Below are 25,324 nucleotides of genomic sequence, written 5' to 3' on the forward strand. Positions count from 1 at the left end.
TCAAAATAAGTCATTTTTATGCAAATTCTTAAAAGTCTTATCCTTTGAAAGCCTGTATGATGTTAATGCTATCCAGTACTCCTATTTATACAAAGCCTAAGCTCTCTGGGTGTGAAATAAAGTTTGGAGAGATGAGGGGAAAATCTCAAACAAAGGGATCTAATAATTTTATTTCAGCATCAGCTTTATATTTTTTTATGTCTTTTCATACACTTTTCTGTTCCATGACTGAACAGAAACTATACCGTATGTTGATGTGTCATCCATTAAGCTTGTTAGACTCTTTATAGAGGCTGTTATTCATGTATTTTGAGATGAGGCCTCTCTTGGTCTCACTGCACACATGGCTTTCTCTTTCATAACCTGCTCACAAACTTCCAGCAGCAAATGCGGACAAATTGCCATAGTCGACCGCCCTGCGCGCTGTTGTTCTTGCAGCTGCACTACATATAGAAGTCGTAGCTGCTCTTTACCATCATCGTGTGAGATCTGAGCCCTGCCCATAATCTCCTGCTTTGCTGTGGCTTCGTGAGGAGGAGGTGATGTACCACAGAGCAGCCTGCTGGGTGCCTCATACACAATCATTAGATTAACTACACAAACACAAACCACTACTGAGCAAGTGGTGGTTCCAAGTGCCAACGCCGTGCTGCACAGAAAAGGCTGCATGTTATGTCATGGAGCAAATGAAGTGTGAGCCATTGTCCAAATGAAGGAATAATCTAATGTCCCACCACAATAAAGGATCCTGGTGGAGAAGAGTGGCGAGTTTCCCGGCACCAAACGCTGTCAGCAGATATACCTTGCATCACCCATGTCCCTTTATTAAGACTTTGCTGGACACAGTTTCCTCACCACCTGAGAAACAAGTGAGTCTCTGCCAGTATAATATTAATAAAAGCTATTATTATCAACATTATTTTTGTTTGTGAGGAACCATGTTTATAAAAAGAAGCAAACGCAAGCTTTTGTTTCATAGTACAAATGAACTGATATTAAAATGGGTTTCTCTTGACAACAGGTGCAGGTAGTGATGGACATGATGTGTTCAGGGATGTATTTGTCGCTGTAATCTGTGGTAAGATTTTCTAAAATTTGTAGATAGTTGCATTTATCGCCTTAAAGGAGTCTCTGACAGCGATGCTTCCCGGACTGTAGTTGCTGTGACCAAAAATTACATCCCTAAAAGTTTGTTACTTCCAAGGACTTTGTATTTGATTTTAATTGCAACTTTACTTATAGAATGTGAACATTATATTCTACACCAGCTCGTTAAAGTTTAAAAAAGAAAAAGACCAAAGTAAATCACATAAAAAATGAAACCTCTTATGTAATGTGACAATGGACAGCTGTGAGTGTTTCGTGTGTTTGTATGTGTTCACCAGTGGGAATGAGGTTGGAAACAACTATAAAACACGACTTAGCTCCTGGGGAAAGGATGAGAAACCCAGTCTTTTTAATCTTTTTAGATCTTTTTTAATACCTGCTGAACGAACTGAAACAATGTTGATGTGATTAGACTGTCAAACTTGCATAGGGCACTGTCCAAACTGCAGGAATCTCTTTTAAGTCACTTTAGATTCCCTTAAAATCTTCTGCAGAAACTGTGGCATTAAACTTTATTTTTTGTTCTGCGTTAGAAAAGTCTGCAGTCAAAATAACCATGCCTCGAATGACCATACAGTTTGTCAATCCGACGTTTATTCTTTTGCTACCATTACCAAGAACTGATAAGCGCAATACCCAGGTACAACCAGATCTCATCTGTTGCTACCGATGTTAAACAGGTAAAGAACAAACAAAGTGGAAATAGCTGTCATAATAAAATTAACAATACAAACAAGTTTCAATTCAAAAGTACATTAAAATTCTGCATAAATTAGAGAACCTAAAGAACATTATTCCAGAGAGGTAATATAAAACTGTACATGACAATACATTTGCAATACATTACAATATTTATTCAAAAAAGGCAAAATAGCACCATGAATTTAAAAAAAAACTCATTCAAAACCAAAAGAAAACCACACAGTTAAAACAGTAAATACTGCATTTTGTAATGTGGACAGTGAAAGCACAGAAAGCACGTACAGAGTTTTGTCGACAATCTATTACCTGTGTTGATATTATATGGAGAACTCTGGTGATGTACTGTAAAAGTTGTTCTCATGTGCCTTCACATCATTACTTCCTTAACTGTGGATATCAATGTAATTAATTTGTGGGGGAAAAAAACAAAAACAAGACAAGTTTTCAAAATTGTAAACTACTACTAAGTTCTATAATGGTGACAGGATGATTGTGACTTTCTACTATTTTGTCTTTACATCTTTCTACACTTCCTCTTGAATCTCTTTCTAACAGCAACAAGATGATGACTGTCAGTCACGAGGTCCCAATCAGTCAGTTTTGCATCGAGTCCATCCATTCCTCCCAAAACATCCCCCTTTTTTCCCCACCCTCCTCCCTCTTTGACCTTCCTCTCTCTATTTACTGGCATGTCATTGTCATTCACCCTCTCTCCTCTGACACGCTGAGGTGTGGTGAGGAGTTGTACAGTTGTTCTGTTCTTAAATCTGGCTGTTCCTTAATTCACAGGAAGTTGTTGGAAATCTGACGTTGGTGGTCGAACAGGTCCTCCACCTCGGCGCTATAAGCGTCAGCTGATGAAAACACAAAAAGAAGGGAAGTGGAATACGCAAGAAGCAAACGGGTGAGTATTAAGTTGTTGAAAGTGAGAGGATTCACGTGAACTGAAAAGTAAAATCACTCTACCTGCATGGCAACCGAACATGTAAACTCGTGCTCCATCGTATTTGCACCTGCAGCGCATCACATTGTTCCGGAAATCAGACTCAGCCATGTCTAGGGAAGGGTTGACCTCCACCTGTATGGAAAAAAGAGATGACACGAGTCAGTTAACCTCCACACAGCCAAGTAAAATATCTTTCTGAACCAAGAAGTTTGAAAGGACAGCTAATATGCAAAGATTACTATATATGATAAACATGCAGTAAGTTTATCCTCTCCTTACCTTGGATTTGGAGAAAATTAGATTTCTTTAGTAAAAACACTTTAATATACTACGAGTGGTGGTGTACAAGACAAGACAGAACTCCACAGCTTATCGCTATGTGAACTGAACCACATGTACAAGCAATTATTTCCACTTATCTCTCCTAATGCAATAGCAATACACAGTGTATTTACTTGTATGCTGATGATCTTTCGCAATATTTGTCAAATCTACCTTAGGCATGTACTTGGGATGGGTTTAGTTTTAGGTGTGTTAGGGGTGTGAAGGTTCTCAGTTGTTAAAATCACGGTATACCTGAATGCCAAAACCAAAGCAACTTGAATTAATGGAGTTTCTTGAAGATGTTTCGCATCTCATCCAAAAGTCTTCTTCCATTTTAACTGACAGTCCCAGGTGCTGAAACTTCTCTTTGCACTTTGAGACTGGTTGAGGTCACATTTGAGTCATTGACCCACATGGTTATCAAGTGAATCATTTTGGTCCCCTGAGCCCAGATGTCAGTGGGTGTTAAGGCCAATTCATGCTTTCCATGTTTAAATGTCCACAAGGGTGTGGGTGATAACATTCTTGGGTCTGCAAGTGTATGTGTGGACCCTTTGTCATCTACATGCAGCCCAAAATTTTTGATTGTCTACACTACAACTGCACCAAATGCACATGCGCTAAGAAAACAAATGGTACTTAAAACAAATGCTTGTCATTAGAAGAGGATTTGCCCTCATCCAAATCTTTATAGTTCATCATTTAAAGAGTTGTAATTGAAGTAGTCACTGCTGTACCTTGGCGGTGCTATGGTTTGTCCATGCTTTCCATTAACGCTGCTCAAACAAAGCAGGAAGTTCAAATTTGATAGAAAACCCCTTTGTCTATTGTGCTCGGCAAACCTCGGGAATAATTACAGGTACTAGTTGCTGTAACTTGCATAAAGTGCAAAGTTACAGCAGCTTTGCCATGAGTTAGTTGTGGGAACACTGTATGTTTCTTTGAGGGGCGATGCAACCATCTACAGAGCAGACCGCAGCTGTAGGTATGTAGGATGGACAGAATAACATGTGTGTCTAGTTTCAGCTTTAAAAGTCCACGTCAGCTGTAGAAAGCATGAACTGGCCTTTCAGCCTTGATTATACTCCTTTGTGGACTCTCACATAGACAGATGCAAACACCATGGATATGTGGTTGTAACTTTTATAGTCCACTCAGTAGACTCCATTCCATGCATGCGCGGTAGGCTAGTATCTGTACATTGGACACAAACTTTGGATTGCATGTGGACTCTGCATTTAAGATTTAAGGAGATGACAAAATTTACATGAGGATGTCCTTCCACATTCACAGATGTGGAAATACCTTATAGTCTGGAAATTTCATCATCTGTCCAGATTTGCAGAAAATATGTCCTCACAGTGACTACACTACTACGGGTAATAGTGCGCATGCTTTGCACCAGTGTGCCTGCACAGAATACGTAAATACATCTCACTGTTTATGTGTATGTCTCTGTGCATGTCTGCAAGGCTTAACACTGGCCTTAAGTTGCCTGCAGTTGGGAGTCCTGAGACCCCTCCTCAGACAACATTATTGCCCTGACTTAGGGGACCCTAATAACTTATCTGTGATAGAACTGTAGAAGCCTTTCAGCTAAACATCTTCAAGAAACTCAATCAAAACTTAATCATCACTTTGAGGGTAAAATATCTACCGTATAAAGAACACCTCAGCATTTTGCGACATAAGTTTAATATGATTATTGTCTCATGTCTGTGTGTTAAAAATGAAGCCAGATCTAGAAGAGTGTTAGCTTAGCATACTGTTTGGAGACTCGGGAGGGTGAATGTAAGTGTGGGAATATTTCTTGTGTCAGTGCAGTGACTTCCCGGATTTTCCTCTGGTTGCCTGGGAAAGTAACTTTCTGTCTAGACTACAAACACAGCAGAGAGTGTCTTTTAATAAAGAAAGGGAATGAGTGAGAAAGTAACACTTTTTTTTCAGTCTTTCCACCGGACCCAAATGAGAAACCACAGGATTATTGTTTTCCTTTTCTATATGACCCATGATGTATAAATTCAGGGTTCGAGTGATGCATGACATCACTTTCCACTGTTATCTCTGTGCAGGAAAAAAAAAGGCCCAGGGATGGAGATGACAGTTTTGGGTTTGTATTTAAGTTGCAGCCTATCATTAGACCGTAGCCATGGTTGGTTGCCATGGTTTGTTGTTTTCCACCCTGTCTGTCTGCCTGCCATATATAAGAAAAGCACACAAATGAATTTTCCTGATGCACACATCAAACAGATAACCTGACCACATATTCAATAAAGCAACCCACTTTCATTTTTACATACAGTATAAATTTTGTGGTTCCAATTATATTCACAGGCAAAGATTTAAGATGCAAAATATTCATAATTATGATTCTTTTTCATTACATTGTAGGCCAAATTTAGTATTGAGAACTTCATATATTTTTTTAATATTGCATGTCGAGAGTGGCCAATGACACGTATTTTATAGTCCCGGTGTAAAACACCATATTAACTTGGTGGCAGCTGATGCCCTATTAAAAGCTCTTGTAATAATGTGAAACAAAGGGCCCACAGCCTGTTTTACAGAACAATGAAAGGCTGTCACTGCCATGTAAAATGTTGTGTGGAGGTTGAGCAGTTGAATTTTAAATAGCTTCACAATCAGGAGCAATCACGCTGAGGTGGATGTGACTCATCAGCTTAAATGTATGGTCCTAAAAATGGCTGCCACCCTGCGTTTCTCGGCAAAGACTCACAGAAACACCCAAATTGCATGATAGACGAACAAGGATTTATGCCCTCCCTCAATCTCTCACTTCTTACACAAATTTATGAGCAGCTCAACTACTGTTGCACCGCGATCCTCACCACAAAGTGCTGCTGGGTCATGGTGTCGTGGCAACAGTGGATCACGACTTTACGGCACATGTGTGGTTTTATCTCTCAACAAGTGACTCGTCATGTACATGTGACAAACCGCTCCTGCATGTCGCTTACATACAGTCCACGTGAGCTCATGCAAGTCCCACTTCTCGATTTTATGTAAACACTCATAAAATAATTAGAGCCATCATTGCTTTTCTGCTGTCAGCAAAAAATAGAACAAATGACAGAGAGGGAGGACAGATGAGTAGGTCACCACAGCAGATTGAATGTCTAGAAAAGACGAGACATGTGAACCGGCTCAGCTGTCAAACATATAAACGTACAAATGAAAAGTGCTGACGGAGCTTTTCCACCGCCAATAAGTCCGCGCTTTGTGCAAGGGTGGACTAATAGTAGGTCTACTTTCTATATAAATCCAGACTAAATTCACTTTCCTTAAATACACACACACCCTGAAAACTACATACATACTGCACACCTGAATGACTGGAAACACAGCCAAGAGGCATTTAGCTGAAATTACAGTCTTTTATCACAGCTTTTATCTTGCGTGTGCCTTCAGATGTCGAAACTCCTGTATTTGCTGTGTTCTTTTCTCTTTTTTTTCTTCCTTAGTTTCATGCCCGATCTAAGAAGTTGTGTAAGCTACTGAGATTGTTGATGCTATTTCACCATTAAGATTGAGTCCAGATTTCTTTTCTCGTGTATAGCGACACCCTCTTAAAATAATGGCCTAAGCAATTTTTTCAGGTTTTTCAGAAAACACAGAAAACTGAAACACACCACACTGAACCTTGATCTAGGCCATTATACTACTAGCGGTATAATCGCATGATCTGTTTAACTGAGGATGTAGGTGATTTTACCAGAGGTGGCCAGCATCATGAGGAGATGATTTAGGCAAAAAAAAAACAAACATTTTTGTCAAAAAATGACTTTAGCCATTACTTTAGGAAGGTGACAAAGATGTTTCATTTTATTTGTAATAAACTGACCTGAAAGATGTATTCACCAGGGCGTACATCAGTGATGTCCACCCACTGACAGTCAATGTCATGGCGGTAAGTGTCCCAGCAGCCAACTGAGATACCCTGTTGTCCCATGTTGTAGCAGGCATACCTCTTATGGATACCTGAAAAAAAACCAACAGTTGGAAACACATAAGAAGACATAAAAAGCAAAGCCTACCATGCATAAATTTTCTTCGCTGTCTGTCGCTGTGGATTTCAATTCCTTGCAACAGTCTGAAATTACAAAATGATTTGAAACCCAACTCTTTTTTTGGTGTCCTTCAAATGAATGGAAGGTTCTAAGATGTCTCGGCTCTGCGAAGCCAAGATCAATTTAGGCTTGGCCTCTGATCTTACAGCCTTTGAAAGCTCTTTACATAATTTCAGCTTTGCACTTTTATATATTCTCGTTTGTCACGATTGCGTGCTCATTTCCAATTGTCCCTCAAAATAGACAGATTTATGTGCTATTAATCTGTAATCGTGTCTTACCGTCGGGGCAGTAAGTGTCCTCCAGGCAGAAACTGGCTTTGTGGCCTTCAGCCACCTTTGTCCCATTGATGGTGAGCAGATCGTAGTGGGTGAACACCTCGATGCTGTGGTAGTGCCTGAGAATGGGATCAGTATGTGATAAATAAAGCATGAGGTTGGTAAAAATAATAACAGAAAGTTAAAGAAAGAATCTGAGAAAGAGCTCCATTGAATATGCTGCTGTTGTTGTTTTCATGTACATTCATAAAACCCTCTGAGGTGAAAAAAGCCCAACCGTGATGTTTATTTGCAACCATAAATCCCGTTAGGTTGTTCTGAAGGCGTCAGACAGACACAGACAGCAATCGTAAAAACAGATAGATATCAGTTTAGTGTTGCTCTTTCTCTCATTACAGAACCAATTCCCAGAACAAGCTACCAAAGCTGAAAGTCGAACCCTGTGTTTGCTGGTCGTGGAGGTAGCGAGTGGGTTGTGGCTGGGAAACACAACGAGCTGTGCCTTTTCGTTCTGGGACACAGAACCACAACCGCCGAGATAAGAAGCCAGGCTGCTCTGAGTGCAGCCATGGCTCTGACTGTAACAAGTGGGTGACCGGTGAGGAGGATGCTTGTTGTAAACATCATTTTAGAGGATAAAAGATTGTGTTTATTGTGTCAAATAACAGACTTTTTAAACGTGCCTGGCTATTTATTTTTACTTAGGGTTTTGACCTCTGGTAGCAACTGTGCTTTTTTTTTTTTTTTTAAATGCTCTTTTTTCTTGTGCCACCTCATAATGATGCCCAGTCTTGTGCCATGGAGGAGGTTCTGCAAGTTTTCACTCCAACTGAACCCAGCGGCAGCTATAATCACCACACAGTTAATCCCTAACTGGTTGAAGGTATTAAATGAGCAGCTGCTGCTTTAAATAAAAACCTTAAAGCACCTTTAAGTGACACAGTGACTTAAAGTGATCCTGTAAATGTCTCTTCCTTCTTTCCAGTCTGACCTGTGACACTGGTGCCATATCCAACTTTCTCTGGTGGCCCGAGGTCTGAAGTCGGCGCGACCCATGTTCATGATGCGGGAGGAGAAGCGCAGCAGGCGGCGGTGTCCGTAAGGCCAGTTCATTCTGGCAGCAGAGGAGGACAAGCAGTTCTCCTCATTGGCACAAGTCAGCAGGTGAAGAGGTCGATCCTCCAGGTAGGCCGTCTCTTGGACCAGCTGGGCGTCCAGTACGAGGTCAGGAGCAGCTGCAGGTGTCAGAGAGTTTTATTTAACAGAGTGAACTCCCATTTTAGCATTGCACTCATCTAAAACTGCTCAGTCTTCTTCTTTTGTTTTTCCTTATCCACAATGCAACTCAACCTCCTCCTCAACAGTTTGGCCAGGAATTCGAGTGACCCATGGAAGTCGCAACTAATGCAATTATCAGACTTCATGCAGCTTTTTAAACACAGCAGTAGTTTTTCCAAACACCTGTAAACAGACTCATGCGTGAAATTGCCAGAGTTCTCCTTTAATAATAAAACAAATACAACTGCGTCTGTGTATTTGCTGCTTTGTGGACTCACTCTCCACACATGTGACTCCTGCTGCTCTGCCATCTCCTCCTCTGGGACAGTAGACGTTTGTGTTTCTGCGACACTGCTGGATGGACATCTCAGTGCCGACGCAGTGAGTCCCACTCAGCACCACCTCAGCAGCATCTGAAGATCCAGGCCAGTACCAGGTCTCCTGAGCAGAGACACAACAAGAGAACACATTCATACACAAAATCATCGGAGCACCTCTGGAAAAAAGACAAGAAGTGAAAAATGCCACAGAGCTGAAGGCCATAGCAGCCTCTGCAGTAAACAGCAAAGCCTCTCTTTTTATAGGAACTATCAGTACACATTATCACATTTTCCACTCTTTTTCACAATTCTAAAAGTGCCTGTTAAATGTTCCCAGCAGCCCCCCTCGACAAACTCGCGGTGCCCTTTCCGTGTACAATTCTATTTTCAGTTTGTTTGCTCTGTGAATTTCTCCTGATCTCTCTTCGCCTCACTTTCCCTCTTTTATTTTCGGTGCGCTGGAAGTGGACGTTTGAGAAGCCTGTAATTACCTCAGGCCTCGGTAATAACACAGCACAGACACACAAACAGGGGGGAGAGAGCGAGAGAGAGCGAGCGAGGGGAGGAAATATAGGAGCACCCAGAACAAAGGCTCAAAGAGCGATTCAGAGGAAAACTTGTTAAAAAGACAGCAACATAGTGAGTTCCTTGCTTTTTACCTGATGAGCTCTGGAGGCGAATCCCAATCCCAGCTGTCGACAGACCACCATTGCTTCGTTGAGGCCCCAGTTCTCACTGCAGACGGAGCCCCAACGCTTCACTCCTCCGACCTCCATCAGCACCTCCACACGGCCCTCTGCAGGCTCCCTGCCTCCGGCCAGACGCACCTGAAAATGTATTTAGCAAAGTGTTTTATCATCAGTCTGTGAATAATGCTGCTGTACTGTTACGTCCTGATGTTCTGGTGTGTACTTCTCACCGTGGCCTGCAGGCCGGTGTTGGGCACATTGCAGCGGACTGCTACATCCTGACTGTGTTTGCAGGTGTAAAGTGGCACCTGTTTGTAGTGACACTCAGTAATGGTCTTCTCCCTGCCTGTGCACTGCACGCTGTTCATGTGGATGGGACCAGTGCCTGCAGAAGACGGGCGTGGAGCAGGAGTTGACTGATTGCCAGTTAGAGGCCGCATGCAAAGACTGATGCTCACACACACACACACACACACACACACACACACACACACACACACACACACACACACACACACACACGCACACACACACACACAAGGCACGCATGCACACATAAAAGTCTCTAAAACCTGGTGGCTGTGCAGTCACAGATGTCCACAGAGAAGGATTAAAAGCCCAGACGTGATCGCGACCTCTGATGTGGCTCTGAAACTGAGCTTAGCCAGAGAGTCTTCCATCCAAATTGCTGTACGCTCTGTGCTGCACATTTGCACACCAGGGCTTTATAGACCAAAATAGACACCAAAATGGCAAAATGGAGCAAAATCTTTGAACACATCTATGTTTGCGTAGGTGTATGAGGCCCCGGCTGAAGCCCATTAAAGCCCTATAATTTTACCTTAAATAGTTAATGATCTCATCACGCCCAGGTCCAAGCTGCTCTTCTCTGACTGCACTACCCATGAGCTTCATGTCTTCTATGTTATAACTCATAAACTGACCTGAGACACTAAAAGCCACAACGTTCCATTCTGACATTTAACCGTGAATTCATTTTTCAGACACAACAGCCCCATAGCACCTAGTTTAATAGAGCCCTAAAAGTAACACGCAAATGCTTTCCATGACTTACTTAATTAAGTAAAGTAGAGAGAAGGAAATGCACCCACCATTATAGGACATGCTATGTGCTCATTTGGGCAGAAAGATAATGGGAGGAAATGAACGTGATTACAGAGTTACTGCAGAGGTATGGCAAGAAAACAGAATATAACTGAGTGTGAGAAAGTGGGGTCTATGCAGTTTCCTAGGAAAATGTTTAACTCTGTTAGTGCCGGACACAATTCTGTGGCCATATTTTCACGCCCACAATAAAAACATTGCCAGAATAATTACATCTGAATGTTTGCTCCTTTTTAGTGCTGATTGCCCGACATCCTGGTTTCAAAGCAGCGCTAACTTCTCACATACAACAGGTTTATTTTGACGGCAAGAACACACGCCATTGTTTTGGTAGCCGGACCCTCCTAGCACAGTTTAGACTTGTATAATTGGTCATGGGGAGAGTTCCTCAACAATCAGCTTTTCCGATAGAAGTCGATTTCAGGATGTAAACATTTTCTCTGGGTTTATTTGTCGGCTCAGGTTCACAGTTCTTGGAGTATTGCGTTTAGACTGAGAATTGTTTAGTCTAAAGGAATTACTGGGCTCAACTGATCATACTCAGAGTACATGGTGAACTCAGGCACTGATTCAAAGCTGATTTACCCATAACTTGTTATCAGATCAGCAGCTGGTGGTCTTTTTTGATACTCTGGGATTTTATGAATGAGGTTATCTGCTTATTTGTGATAAAAGAGCAAGTAAAGGCCCTGTTACAGTTTTGTTTAAACACACAAATCTTTCCCACAGTGACCTCCCGAACCATGGTGAGTGAAATCATGGCTGGAAAACACCAGAAAGACTTCAAAGTGCTGTTTGACTGTATGTGTGTGGCTTTGTTAATGTGTCCCGTCTTACCCTGTCCCAGCTGAGCCTTGGTGAGCGCCTCCTTGGCCGTCCCGAAACCCAGCTCTCTGCAGACCACGCTGGCTGCAGGCAGGTCCCACAGGTGGTCACACACGGTGCCCCACTTGCCCTCTCTGAGCACCTCCACACGACCCTCTCCGAGTCGGGGTCCGGCCTTCAGACGCACCACAGACTGGAAGGAAGAACAGAAATGAACGTTTTAAAGCATGTCAGGAGTTAAGTGTTAAATTTTCAGAATGTTAAACTGAAAAGTTGAAAAATATTCCTGAAAAAACTACCGCAAAACCCCGTTATGTATTTTTTGCGTCATTGTTTTGGATTAAACAGCATAAAATAGCATGATAATTCATTTGTGGGATTAAGGTGTGTTGATAGACAGCTTTTGTTACTTTTGAACTGAGCCTGGCTAGCTGGTAGCTGCTGGTAAGCTAACTAGCTCCTGGTTGTAACTTTATACCCTAATGTGTAAATTCCAAAACTTTTGTTTTAGGTTAAACAACATTTTATAAAATGTTAATAGATTTGTGAGCTTTAGATTCTTTAAGAGACCACTTTTGTTACATTTAAACCAAGCCATGCTGGCTGTTAGCTGCTAGGTAAGCTAACTAGCCTCTGCTTGTACTTTCATAGTTAACCACAATGTGTATTTATTACACTTTTGCAATTGATTAAACATGATATGGCATGTTAATTAAGTTTTGAGTTTTGGAGGTGTTAATTGACAAATCGTGTTACCTTTGAACTAATTCAGTCTGGCTGTTAGCTGCTAGGTAAGCTAACTAGCTCCTGGTTGTAGCTGTATATTTATCCACAATGTATAAGGTTTACACTTTTGTTATTGATTAAAGAACATGATATAACATGCCAATGAATTAGTAAGCTTTTGATTTGTGGGGAGACTGAATTTGTTAGCTTTAAACCAAGCCAGGCTAGCTCTTAGCTGCTAGGTTAGCTAACTAGCCCCTGGTTGTAGCTTCGTATTTAAATAGTCAGATATGTAATAGTATCAATCTCATCATCTAATTCTTGACAAGAAAGACTATCATAACCCTGTAATTTAAAATAAATATTTCGACATTGGGTAAAAAAGGCATATTTGCCTCCTTGCTGGAAGATGAGTATTTCACAGCATTTGAAGTTAGCTTGACTTAAAGCAGTGTAATTCCTGTTTGTGTACAGATTAAACAACCTTTAGAGATGCTAGTAGCATGAATATATTCGGAAGAAGGTTGGTAGGTTTATAACTGTCTCCGAGTTGTACCTTAATATTTAGTGTACAAACAGGAGGATTATGTAAATCTTATAATCTAACTCTAAGCATTTCCCCTCTCTGTTGTGTCCACCTTCATACTAACCGGTACAGCAGGTGGTGCAGGTGTTCTGCCATAACGTGCAAACTGGGATCCGGGGACACAGCGGACCACAGCGGACATTCCTCCCCTGCACGGGACGTCAGTCCTGGGGAGGGACAGCTGGGCCTGACACTGGGACAAAGACGCCTCCACACCCTGACACTGCACCTTCTCCACCCAGTAAGCCTTCTTACTGACCTGTGACCTCATCCTTTAACAAAACAGATAAAGGGTTAATTTGTGAAAACAGACAATAGTCATTCTCAACTTTCTGAAACCCAAGCAGTTTCTGGTTCTGTTCTGCTTCTGTCACTTTTTTTGCTCACTGTGGGCTAACTTTTCACTGCAATATAATGTCCTGTACCTCTATAGATACAGCACAGAAGTAGAGAGAACTCAAAGATGTATTTTGTGCAGTATGACAAAGTTCTAGTGCCGTAAATCATAAAAAAGTCAAAGTGAACATTGAATTTCTCTGTTTTTTTTACAATTGAAAAAACCTGAAATCAATATGTACATTTTTCCAAGTGCCCACACGTTTTACCAGTACTGAAAAAAGTGGTGGTTCTGCATAACAAAGATATTTAGCTATTTACATTATCTTCTTTTAATACTTGTTTCCTATCTGCTCTGTGTACACACAGTCTGTAGTTCAGCCAAACAGTTTGTGATTTTTTTCTGCCACATAACTGTTAGTCACCGCTGAGTCATTCATGGTTCTAAGTAGTGAGCTCAGAATCTTATTTTTTTCAGAATCTGGCTTTATTTTTGAAGGATTTTAAACAAGACCTGTAGGAAAAAAGTGACTGATAAAATATGATTCTAAGCTTAGATTTAAGTTCACTTTCCTGACAGAACTGCATGTCATTTGCGATTAGCTCAAAGATGGTTGGACATTCAAAAATCTAGTTTGTGGTTATAATAAATGGTGTAATTTAAATGTCTTGCTTTTTAAAAAAAAGAAAACATTCATTCAAACCTACTGGCAGGTTTTGGGGTTCAGAAGGTTAAAATGAATAAACCAACACCAGTTTAATTCCCTGGGTCGCATAAATAAATAAAACATGACAGAACGGACTGTTTTTTGCAAATGAACCCTTTAGATGTTGGTTTTACCTGGAGGAAGGATCAGCCAACTTGGAGTCCCACAGTTTCCTGAAAGACAGAGAACATCACACTGAATATTTTAGCGTTACAACTGAGCATCTTTACATCAAGTAGACTAAACAACCAGCTGTCCTGTTCACTCCCACAGTCTACTCTCCTCTTCAATCAACCTCTCCTCTCCTTCTTGACATCCCTACTCTTACATCCTGTTCATCAAACGTCAAATAAACAAGCTGAAACCTACAAATATGAAGGAAACACAACATGCTGGAAAGGGCGTTTGTTTCTCTGGTAAACTTATCCTGCATGTAAGAAACAAAGAGGGAGAATTATAATAATAAATCACAAGGTTCCCTTTTTCTTTTGTCTCTCTAAAACCATCCCTTTCTTGTCTTTTTTTCAGATCTTCCATTTCTACATTCATGGTATTTCTGTTTCAGTATGTCTACAGTGGATGTCTGGTTTGAGGCATCCATGTGGAAAAAACTAAAAATATGAATAGACCACTATACGTTAATCCCTGCAAGAAGCCTTATTGAGGTCTGCCAACTCCAACAGAGTTTTCTACACTGTGTCTAGTTTCATGGCTATTACCTTAAACTAGAGTCAAATCCAAAGGGGAAATAGTGGGTATACACAAAATGAGCCCCTTAATGCACACACATACACGAACAAGCACACATTAGAGCTGACCACTTGCATCAGCCAGTGCGACCACAGACAGGTGCAGTGTGACTGACGCCCTTCATGAATGTGCCTGAATTAAGTGAGTCATGACACCAAGTATAGACACTACGAGAGTTTACTGTGCAACCAGAGTCATGATGCAATTAAATATTTGGCAAACTAAAATAGGAGATGTTTCCTCTCCAGGAGAACCCCAGCATCCTGGTATTCCATGCACAGTCCCAGCATTAGAAGAGCAATGTTTTTGAGGCTGGAAGGGCTTTATGGTAAATGAAAAAAAAAAAAGAAAAAGAATTGGAATCTTGAGCCAGTGAAACTACGGTATGGAACATGTCCACCGCAAGCCATTTACAAGCGAGCAACCGGCCAGACCGTGAAGGACAAACTATGAGTTCTTTAACAGCAAAAGGAAATTTCCACTCTCAGATAAGCTTACACCGATACCTATTATTATTTTCTGATTCTGCTGCAGTCCAGCGGTGAATTTAGACAGTCAGTCTGGTCAGGACAACTGGCCTCCTATGGTGAAAAAAGTCTACTGTATATTTCCTCCTACAATGAATAGACTCATACTGACTAAGAAACACTGAACCCCTGATTCTCTCTGGGTTGGAGCTGCACTGGAAATATCTTAAAGTAACTCTCTGGTCGTTGATTTAATTCCTTCGATCTGTGTAGCAAAGATACATATTTAGAAGGTTGTATTTTTCTCTTCCATGAATACAAGCCCTTCTTGCCTTAAAGTGACTTAAATGTAGCTCTACACTTGTGCAAATCTAACTGCAGCTCGAGCATACCAGCTCAACTATAACTCTGCTCAAACACTATAGAAATACTCTGTGACACAATGTCAGTGGCAAGTTGGAGTAATTCAGCCATACATATTTGAACTGGAATCCAATTCTGAAGAAGAATAATGACTCAAAAACTAGGAAAGCTAGCAAAAATAATTTCTTTGGTTTATTACATGCGAAATAGCAGAATTGTGAATCCATGTTTTTGAGACTGTCATCAGCACACTGTAGTTTTAAGGTGGAAGTGCTCAGTCATGGTGTTGACTGCATATTTTGGTCATGATACACATTCCAACATATAGATAAACATCATCTGGACATGTTAGGTAAAAACTTGATTTTTATATGTTTTTGGACCGCTTGGGGGCAGCTGAAGCACAAAACTGATATTAACATGAACCTGTTCACAAACAGTAGCTTGTCCTGCAGCCAGGTGAAGAATATACATCTAATGTACTTTCATAACTCTCTTTTAGCTCGAAGTGAAATATCTGATTCATTAGCTAGCAGCTTATTCTGTCTGCTTTTTTTCTGCTGTGTGAGAACTTTTCTTTGTTGAAAATAGCTGCTTTATTCTGCTCTAAATAAGTTTAATATAAGCAGTGAAAATAAACCTAAGCAGTAAAAAAACACTTAAAGCTGAGAGGAATTGCAGTATTGCAGTCTGAGCACTATAGTGCAAATAAAACAGTATGTCATAGTATCGTCAAATGTAATAGGGAACCATTTATTTTTAGTTTCTTATTACTGTTCCATTGCCAATGTAAGATAAGATTTAGTTTTGTGAACATCTGTTTTTTTGAGAATAGTCTTATTTCTTATTTGATGCTTCACATTTAAGGTTCACGGTTTCATTATTATATGTATATTCTTTACAGCCTTTAAATCAGGAACTAGTTGAGACTGGACAGAGTGACACGCTGTACAGTGAGCCGATCTTTGAATTTGTTGTTTCTGTTTCTGGTGCAAACATTACATGAAGGTACACTTGTGCTGAGGTTGAGGTTGTTGTTCTGTTGTTCTGTTACTTAGCCAGAAGAAAGATATTGACAAAATGATAGGTAACACTAACTTTTGCTAGTGTTACAACGCAAAATTTTACAAGATGAAGCATTTTAATGCAAATCCGTCTTTATTTCTCTGATTCTTCTTTCTAACATATCTCCTTCTTACCTCTGCACTGCTCCTTTTCTTTTTCTTCTTGCTTTTGTTCCTTCATCCCTTCTTTACTAATTTGTCATTTGTTCTTTTCGCATTTCTCTTCCTACATTGCTTATTTTCTTTTCTCAATCATTCTTTCCTTCATTCCAACATTCTTCCTCCCTCGCCTTCCACATGTCCTTTCTTCTGTCGCTCTCCCTTTGTCTTTCTCAGGCCTGTCTTAAGTCATAAACACCCCTAAAACTACAGTTACCACCTCTGCAAGAGAATAAGACACAAAAAATTGTATCAAAAAACACTGTGTTAAAGAATGTTCCTTATATTCATGACAACTGACAAATCCTGTGGCTTCTGTGCATATTGTCAGTGAGTAACTGTAAGTTGTGTATGATTCCATGTATTTGCTTGTGTCTGTCTTCTCAAGTGTCAGCTTATATGTGAGCATTTGCGGTGTTTAAAATGTTTCATAACTCGGTGGTAAATCAAAACGAGATAGACAGACTGTATGGGGGTGTTAGTTCATGGTTGGGAGGAGGGGGGAGGGTGGGGGTGAGAGTGCTGCCCATATAATTGCCTGCTCTGCTTGGCAGTGTCTGCTTTGCGGTTGAGCAGTAGCATGTTGGTTCACACACACCAGACATGGAAATATGCACGTACATATCAACTTTCCCTGCCTTGCCTCTGTAAAAACAAAGCTCTTTAAAACTCCAGTGCCGTTACCCAACGTTATGACTGCATGCTGGGAACGAGTGATGTAAGACTGAAATCTCTGTGAACTGGGCAACTTTTATGAGAGTCTTCACAGGAAGAGGAAAAGCATGTTCTTTTGGTTTTCAGATACATTTTAGTTGTCCTGCTGAGAGCTAAATGTATGGTGTGTGATGCTCCTCATCAAGTTGGAAGAGTGGAGTTGAGTTGAGGCTCTCTATCTTATAATGAAGGGAAGTAAACCACAGCAACAAGCCTCGACACAACAAACAGGTTGTGTTTGCAGCACTACTGCTGAGTTCTTTTAACTAGAGGACTTTCTTCAGTGTGAGCTGGGTTTTTAAGCAACATTGACTAGAGAATACCATAAGCCACAGTGGTGAGAGGAGCTGACTGTCAAAAAAGCAAATATAACCTGTTATTATACAGCATGAATGCAAAGTTGCCTGACTGGAACAATCGGCTCACTCAGGAGACAGCAGGTTGCCACACTGACTCCACAACAGGACCTAGACAGTCCAATCAACCTCCATGGAACAAAAACTCAAAGGGGTCATACTGATGTACTTTCCATGAAAAGTGGGTTTTAGTATAATTCCCTCAAAGGCATTAAACGTGGCCTTTAAAAAGGAGGCGGGGAGAGAACAGGGAGCAGGGGGTGAAAGTAAATTAGAGGAACTGAAGAAGTTACTGTCAGCCTCAAAGAGAGTGTGAATGTGATGAAACAAGGGAGCTGGAAAATGGATTTAGCACTTGCTTTTTGTAAGCACAGCAAAGTGGGGGAGTATTTAAACATCTGTAAAAATGTGCTGAGCAACTTAACAGGCAGAGACAAAGGCAGTCAGAAAAAAAAAAAGACAACCACATGGCTCTAGAGGGAAGTGCTGACACAGCAAAGGGTGTGCAGCAGGTTCAGTCAAGAAAATATTCCAGATTAGAGGATCTCTCAGACCATAATTACAGCTGTTCAAGTGGACACAAACCCCAAAAAAAGACCAGACATGGACCAGTGCCAGTGCAATGGCTAGCAGCACAAAGATGTTATGCGATTGTTGTCATGCGTAGATCAGCATTAACAAGAATTAGCTGCTTTATCATGCTGATGTTGCTATTCTGATGACAATGCTAACATACTTGTGTTTAGTACATCTAATGTCAATGGTTAGTTTTGTATGTGTATTGCAAGTGGCAGCCTGAGGCTAAAAAATGAAGTCAGCGCCAAAGTGCCAAAAACTGCAGTTTTTTGAATGGCCACTTGAGGCTAGCTACAAAAATAAATCAATCCCTATAGGTCACCATGCTAGAAACTCCAGCTTTACAGCAGAAATAAACATGTTTGCATTCTGATAAAAAGAATGATTTTGGTCTCTATAGTTAATTTTTTTGTCAATGGCAACTGTACGATGGGTGAATTTTTATGCAGCTCGTCCATTTAGATTGTTTCAAGGCATAAAATTGTACATAATTAAGTCCATGGCTGCTTTAAATGACAGTTGGGTGCCATCACAGGAACGTCCATGGCCCGCCTCAGCTCCAGTTGTGCTGTAACGCTTAGCTAATTTTTGGATTTTCAAGGAGTTAAGCAGTGTCTGGCACTGCCAAGAAGGCTTTGGCTGGAGTCACCAATCTGAGCTTCAAACTATTTTCAAAAACCTATGGGCAACGTTAAAGAGGGTCCAACCATCTTTATATACAAGCATTGGACACTGCATTGGACACTGCATTGGTAGTGTCCAATGCAGTGTCCATGCTTGTATATAGCTTGATGGTGTTGCTTGACAAAAATTAAAGGAAAATTAAATGTATTTCAGCCAAATTTTATGGCAAGCCTTCCCATAGTTGTCAAGACCTTTCACTAAAATCCAAAAACGCTGAACAAAAGTTGTAGAATCGCCCTGTATGTTTTCCTCCTATGGGGACAATGGACGCTTCTCCAAAAGTTGAAGACAATCTGTTAAATAGTTGTTGAAATATTTCAGACTAAACCATAGGGACTGACCGACACTGCCATCCCTAGATAGCAATGCTGCTAAAAAAAGGCTATTGCCACTAAGTCTATAAGATATATCAACTTCCATCTTGTTTCAACAAAGGCGGTCAACAGTAAACTATCTGCTTTGAAATACATGAACACATGTGGCACCAGATGCTGAAGATTCTACTCTTCCTTGTCTGGTACAAATAAACTCTTCCTACCCCCCTCAACTATTTACTGTTGGACAAAAATGTCTGCTTCATTCATCTCCCACGTAGCTGGGTGGAGGTTGACAAAAAAACAAACAACTTTCATGGCCTGGCTCAGTCTTTACACAAGCAGCTGGTTGGATTCTTGGCACAGAAATTTGATGTTTCTTCAGGCTACTCTAAGGTGTTTTTCAATGTTGTTGTTGCCCACAACACCATTACATTTATAAAGTTAGCAAGACAGAAAACCAGACTTGGACATATTTTTGATCTTTGCCCCATTTTTGACTTGATAGTGCTACTAACTTGAACAAAACGATGTACTTAAATACAAGTGAGGATAAAATGGATGAAAGCGAAGTTTCTCACACCATTGCATCTCACCCTCATGGTTCTGAAGAAGCCGTGTGATATAAGACACTGTGAATGACGGACAGTTTTTCATTGCTAGACTGTGCCGATGGTGGCAAGCAGGGCAGCTGAGGAGATGCAGCTTGTATCCTGCAGCTGAGCGGAGCAGAACAGGACACAAGGTGTAATTATTGCCGACATGGAGAGACAGATGGTGCTGGGCAGGCCAGCGGTCAGTACAGTCGTCCTTTTAGCCAAGCCGTAAAAAGACCGCTGTGGGCAGACAGACGGACACACGGAGGGTTGTGTTTGCATGTGCACTAGTGTGTGTTTGCATGTTTATTTGTGTGTGCACGTGGATTTTGGACATAGTTTATATAAGGTCTGTGTGCAATAAGGATAGAGGGAGGAATGTATTAGCACGTGTCTAAGTGAGGTATTGGGGTTGTTGATGGTATGTGTGCAAGGGCTTTGAAGGTTTCTGTAGGTGCTTACATAGTTTTTTTTGCTAAAGTTAGACAGATTAGGTGGACTTATAGGGAGAAAATCAACAAAACAGTCTGACATTATGAGGAGAGCAAATTATTTGTATTTGAGTATAATGAAAGAGTTCTAAAAACCCACAATAAAAAGAAAACAGAATCCCGTCTCATCTGCTCATCGCACTTTAAAGCTGAGGTAGGCAGTATTTTCTGGCGACCCTGAATAAGAAATTCTATACTAACCTTTCTGCAGATTATAAATTCAAGTGGTCTCAGAGGACCTTCTGGCTCTGTTTTCAGACTTTAAAGAAAGAATTTGCAAATCCCGGGACTGTTCACCAGAGGATGTGAGGTCGCGTAAATAGCGCCAAAATCTGCAATGACAGTAGGATGTGGTTCCGCGGTTAGAGGAAGGACTTTCACTCAGGATAGTGGGGTTTGACCTGTGAGCAAATTACAGATTTCTGCCTACTGTAGCTTTAATTCAGTGTATTTGCTCATAGACGATTTATATGATCTGTAACTCTGAAAAGCTAGAATGTGAGTCTGCTTTTTCTATCTATTTTCTTAGAGTCCTTAATCTTTCTGATGCCCGCCTAGTGTTAGAAAATGCTGCTGCACAGTTTTCACTGGAAGATTCTTAATTATATGAGATTAGAGACCATGTGATGGAGGTTGCATGTAAAGACACACAGCACAAGGATGATGATAATCTTGTCGTCTGGATCTTGCATTAATAACATGCTCTCTAGGACTATTTTAAAGGTTTGTGTTGAGGCCCACTCAGCCAGTGGAGCAGAAGGTCCTGGCAGACAGCCAGCTGAGGCTAATACCGCTGTGGACATGTCATGCCAAGTGTGGTTATACTAATGACAGCAGTTGTGGTTAACCTCTACTACAGAGGGGTTGGGATGGTAGTCCGTACATGGGGCCGCCTAATCCGTGAGGGGATGTGTAGTCCAGTTTTCCATCCCATTTACGTACACGCACACGCACACACACACACATCCATTTGTGCACACATGTTCATTTTATGCCAGTATCACTCAGCCGTGTCCACTCTCACATACTTACCTGTAGGCGTTTTGGTCAAACGCTTCGGCTGAGGGGAATCCTAACATGCCACAGACGACACGGCTGCTGCTCATGTCCCATCCGTGGTTGCACACATGGCGCCATCTCCCAGCATGCTTCACTTCCACCACTCCCTCTGTCACCAGACCCCCGTGGTTGCCGGTCAGCACAGGCCGGAGACGAACCTCCTCTAAGCGAACCCTCTCAGATCCCTGTCCAGGGGAAAACTGATTATGGCACTGATATATCCATATTTATCAACTTTATTCTTTTTATTTTCTTACAAAAGAAGGATTAAGACAGATCTCATTTGTTTAAGGCTTTGGTCCCAACCTCAAGAGGATTCATTTCAGTCAATAAACATGACTTCAACTCTGCTCAAACAATACATTGTCACATTGTTTTACTAAATAGAAGACAGTACGCAATCGAGGCAAGAATAACATAAAAGGATAACATGTAATGTCTCTAATCATGGCACTCTTTAATCATCTACATTACATACTGCAGGCAGCAGGAAGGATACTAACAGAAAACACAGAGTTTGTTTAACGTGACAGGATATGTGTCATGATGATTACAAAATGGTAAAGACAATATAAACAACTTTGCAAGTTGAAAAGGGAGAAAGCCAAATAGAAGTGAGAAACAACTCAGTTTCCCTTGAGCTGAAGTTTTTTCTTCAGAAGAAGAGTTACTGGTGGTTAAACTAAACTTCAGGCCCAACTGGTGCACAAGAACTGGATCTGGAGAAGGTCTGGTTTTAGGTTTGCCTCTAATTATACATGCCCATTGCCCTGTGGCTCCACAGATGACATTTTAGTATGAGTCTGTATAAATCTAGACTGGGTTACTTCTTTGGTTTGTGCCAGAGATTGTGTGTGTCTGTACTTGTATGCTTTTACCTGTATATACTGTCCATCAGTCTCAAGTCCCACGTCTGGGTGTACTGGGTCTGGTTCAACATGGTTCCCACTGAACTGCTGATGCCGGTCGCTTCTCCTCTCAGACTGGAGCTGGGAATGAGGCTGAGGTTGAGGCTGCCTGTTCGTCTGCCCCTCGGCCTCCCGTCTCACTGCCTGTGGACTGGTCCTCGAAGTCTCCTGTCTCTGCCTGTAAGCTGCACCGTTTGCCAGACGTGAAGGTAGCTGGTGGCCTTGTGGTGAAGCAGAGTTGACCTGCTGGCTTGGTCTTGAGCCACCTCGATTCCGGCGCAAAATCTGGATCTCGTGTCCATTTTCCTGTGGGGAGATGCTGCTGCGGCGGGAAGATGTTGGGTTGCGATGGAGGGCAATCTCATGGCCTCTTGCAGAAGAAGAGGAAGCTGGGACTGCAGGTGGGGCTGCAGGTGGAGCTGGGGGTAATGCAGACTGTGGCGGTGGTGGGTTTCTCTGTCTTTGCTGGCTTGTCTGGTGCCTTGAGGATGAAGCAGCCTCTTCCAAAGAGACAGAGGGGAAGCCAGGTCTCCTTTCTGGGCTGCAAATGACTCCTAGATCCTCAGCATGGGTGCAGTCATTGATTCCCCAACCGTTAGAGCGGCACTCTGCAATGGAGAGCTCGGTCCCCTTGCAGTGCACATTGTCTAACCAGATCAGACCTACCACAAGAAAGGACCAATGACTTACTGAATCAAGAGAAATGAAAAATCAATTCTAAACTGAACATTTTTGGGAGGACATACCTTCTCCCTGGCCAAACTTGGCACTGTGTGCCCAGGTAAAGCTGCGCTGAAAGCCCAGCTGTCGGCACACCACATTGGCCAGGTTAAGATCCACCTCGTCATCACACACTGTGCCCCATGCTCCATTGTAGAACACCTCCACACGTCCTTCATTTGCACTGCGTCGGCCTACGCCTGCAAGACGTACAAGCACCTCCTGTGCAGACAGCGGAGGAGGGTAGAAGAGAAGCAGGACGAGGAATGTCGACAGGGAGCTGAGGCACAGCATCCTGGAGGGAAAAAAAAGTCAAATGAGGTGTGAGAAAGGGTTGATGGAAATAGTGTGACATTAGGGTGAAGACAAGTACGGAAAGCAGAGGATGCATGCGAAGCAGGAGCCCCCAAATAAATATGCACATGTTACCACAAAAATCCCCCAAATCACGCAAAGCCATAGAACTCACATTCCATACTCTGACAAAACATATAATTAGAAATGTCTCTTCTAACCCTAATGGGACATTCCACAGTAAAATGAAAGATTGATAGATGTTTTTATCCCTTTAAAATAATCAGAGTCATTTAAAGGACAGTCGGAGGCCTGAGAAACAGTCTGAACCAGTCAGGGCAGAGGGAGTAATAACCAAAGCTAAAAGTAGCCTCTCCATCCAGCCAACGGAAACTCTGGCTTTCCGCAAACCCTCAAACTTAGCTGCATGTATTTAGGCAACAGACACAAAAGCAAATAAACACTGTCATAAAAATGTTCTCACACATAAATAAGGCAGCAGATCTGCGTCTGTGAGAGATGCTTTGGTTAATGAGCAATGATTAATTCATCCTTGGTTGACCTCTAAAAACTTTATCTTCCAACAGAGAAAACGAAACTCGCGATAAGGAGCAATTAGTAGAAAAGACATTAAAGTAATTCTATCTATTTGCTTTGCATATGGATAGCAAGACCCAATCTATACAATAATACAAATATGTGCAAGTAAAAGCTGTACCTCACACTGAAGAAGTGAAGTTATTGCTGAGGCAAATCTGACAAAGTGTGAAAGAAAAAGGAGACTTGAAGAGATGGAGAAAAATGCTGAGTTTGAACTCACCTATCTGTTGAACTCAGCCTGGAGTTACTGAGAGAAGGGAAGGAGATAGAGCTCTGGAGGAAAGGAAGGCTGTGAGTTTGGTCCTGTTGTCCCTCTATTCTCCTCTCAACCCTCCCTCTTTCTTTTTCTGTCACTCCCTCCGATCTGCTCCTTCATCCATCCCTCCCATTTTTATTCATTTAAGGTTTTTTTTTTGCCATTGTGTCTGGTCATGTTTCTACTTTCCATCACATACTGCTCATGAAAGAAAATCTGGAAAAAGAAATAGCCCCCCTAACTTTCAACATTTAGATGATTTTGTAACAATTAGTGCATCCCAGTGCAAACTTGTTGGCACTTATTTACATATGCAGCAGGTGGTTGAACCCCTGCACCAACCTCCAGCTTGTAGGCTGATCACATGGTTGGATTCATGGGACACGTGAGCTCAACTTATAAAAGACCACGATTTTATAAGGATCTCTCCTGTTTTTCTTTCCTTATTGGTTGTGCAAACTTTGTCCAATCAATGGGAATTTGTTTTATTGTGTATCAAAGTCTTCCAATCCTCAGTCACATAATCTCAGCCTTATAATCTTTAATGTAAAAAAAAAAGTCACTTTCCTCTCTGATGTCTACAGACTTGTGAGCTCTTTAATCCCACACAATGATAAAATCATATGTTCACACGCACAAATGCATTCACACACAGGGTCCTGGCACTGCACTGTGCCCACAGTTAGTGGTGTCATAAAATAAATACTATGTGCTTTGCAGTAAGAATGAAACTGCATGTCTGAACTCTTTGCATGAAGCTGAGTTTCATAACATCCTCAGTCGTGGCACCTCCTCACTTGCAGCAAGTTCTGTCTAAGAATAGAGACAAATGGTGGCTTTATGATTACATGAAGAAGAGCAGATGATCTTAAAAATGAGGCTTCAGTGAGATGAGGCTTAATGAGAATGAAATATA

General features: G+C 41.5%; 1 protein-coding gene across 1 annotated transcript; it reads right to left on the reverse strand.

The window, feature by feature from the left end:
* Positions 1-1,681: 1,681 nt before the first annotated feature.
* Positions 1,682-24,523, reverse strand: LOC111571864 (lysyl oxidase homolog 4-like). The gene is made up of 15 exons (XM_023275251.3): positions 24,373-24,523; positions 23,285-23,553; positions 22,509-23,200; positions 21,604-21,815; positions 14,172-14,210; positions 13,059-13,266; positions 11,695-11,875; positions 9,963-10,117; positions 9,703-9,870; positions 9,002-9,164; positions 8,437-8,680; positions 7,449-7,564; positions 6,942-7,078; positions 2,776-2,887; positions 1,682-2,663 (listed from the first exon to the last, which is right to left on the reverse strand). The coding sequence occupies exons 2-15, from the start codon at positions 23,550-23,552 to the stop codon at positions 2,593-2,595; spliced, it is 2,766 nt and encodes a 921-aa protein (XP_023131019.2). The 5' UTR covers position 23,553; positions 24,373-24,523; the 3' UTR covers positions 1,682-2,592.
* Positions 24,524-25,324: the final 801 nt, after the last annotated feature.

The sequence above is a fragment of the Amphiprion ocellaris genome, chromosome 4 (genome assembly GCF_022539595.1).
Source record: "Amphiprion ocellaris isolate individual 3 ecotype Okinawa chromosome 4, ASM2253959v1, whole genome shotgun sequence".
Lineage (NCBI taxonomy): Eukaryota > Metazoa > Chordata > Actinopteri > Pomacentridae > Amphiprion > Amphiprion ocellaris.

Coding starts and splice junctions, on each gene's coding strand:
- LOC111571864 (XM_023275251.3), bottom strand. CDS start 23,552: ATGCTGTGCCTCAGCTCCCTGTCGACATTCCTCGTCCTGCTTCTCTTC. Junction 14,211..21,603: donor TTTGACCAAAACGCCTACAG/GTAAGTATGTGA, acceptor TCTGTCTTTCAG/GAAACTGTGGGACTCCAAGT. Junction 13,267..14,171: donor TTGGCTGATCCTTCCTCCAG/GTAAAACCAACA, acceptor GTTTTGTTAAAG/GATGAGGTCACAGGTCAGTA.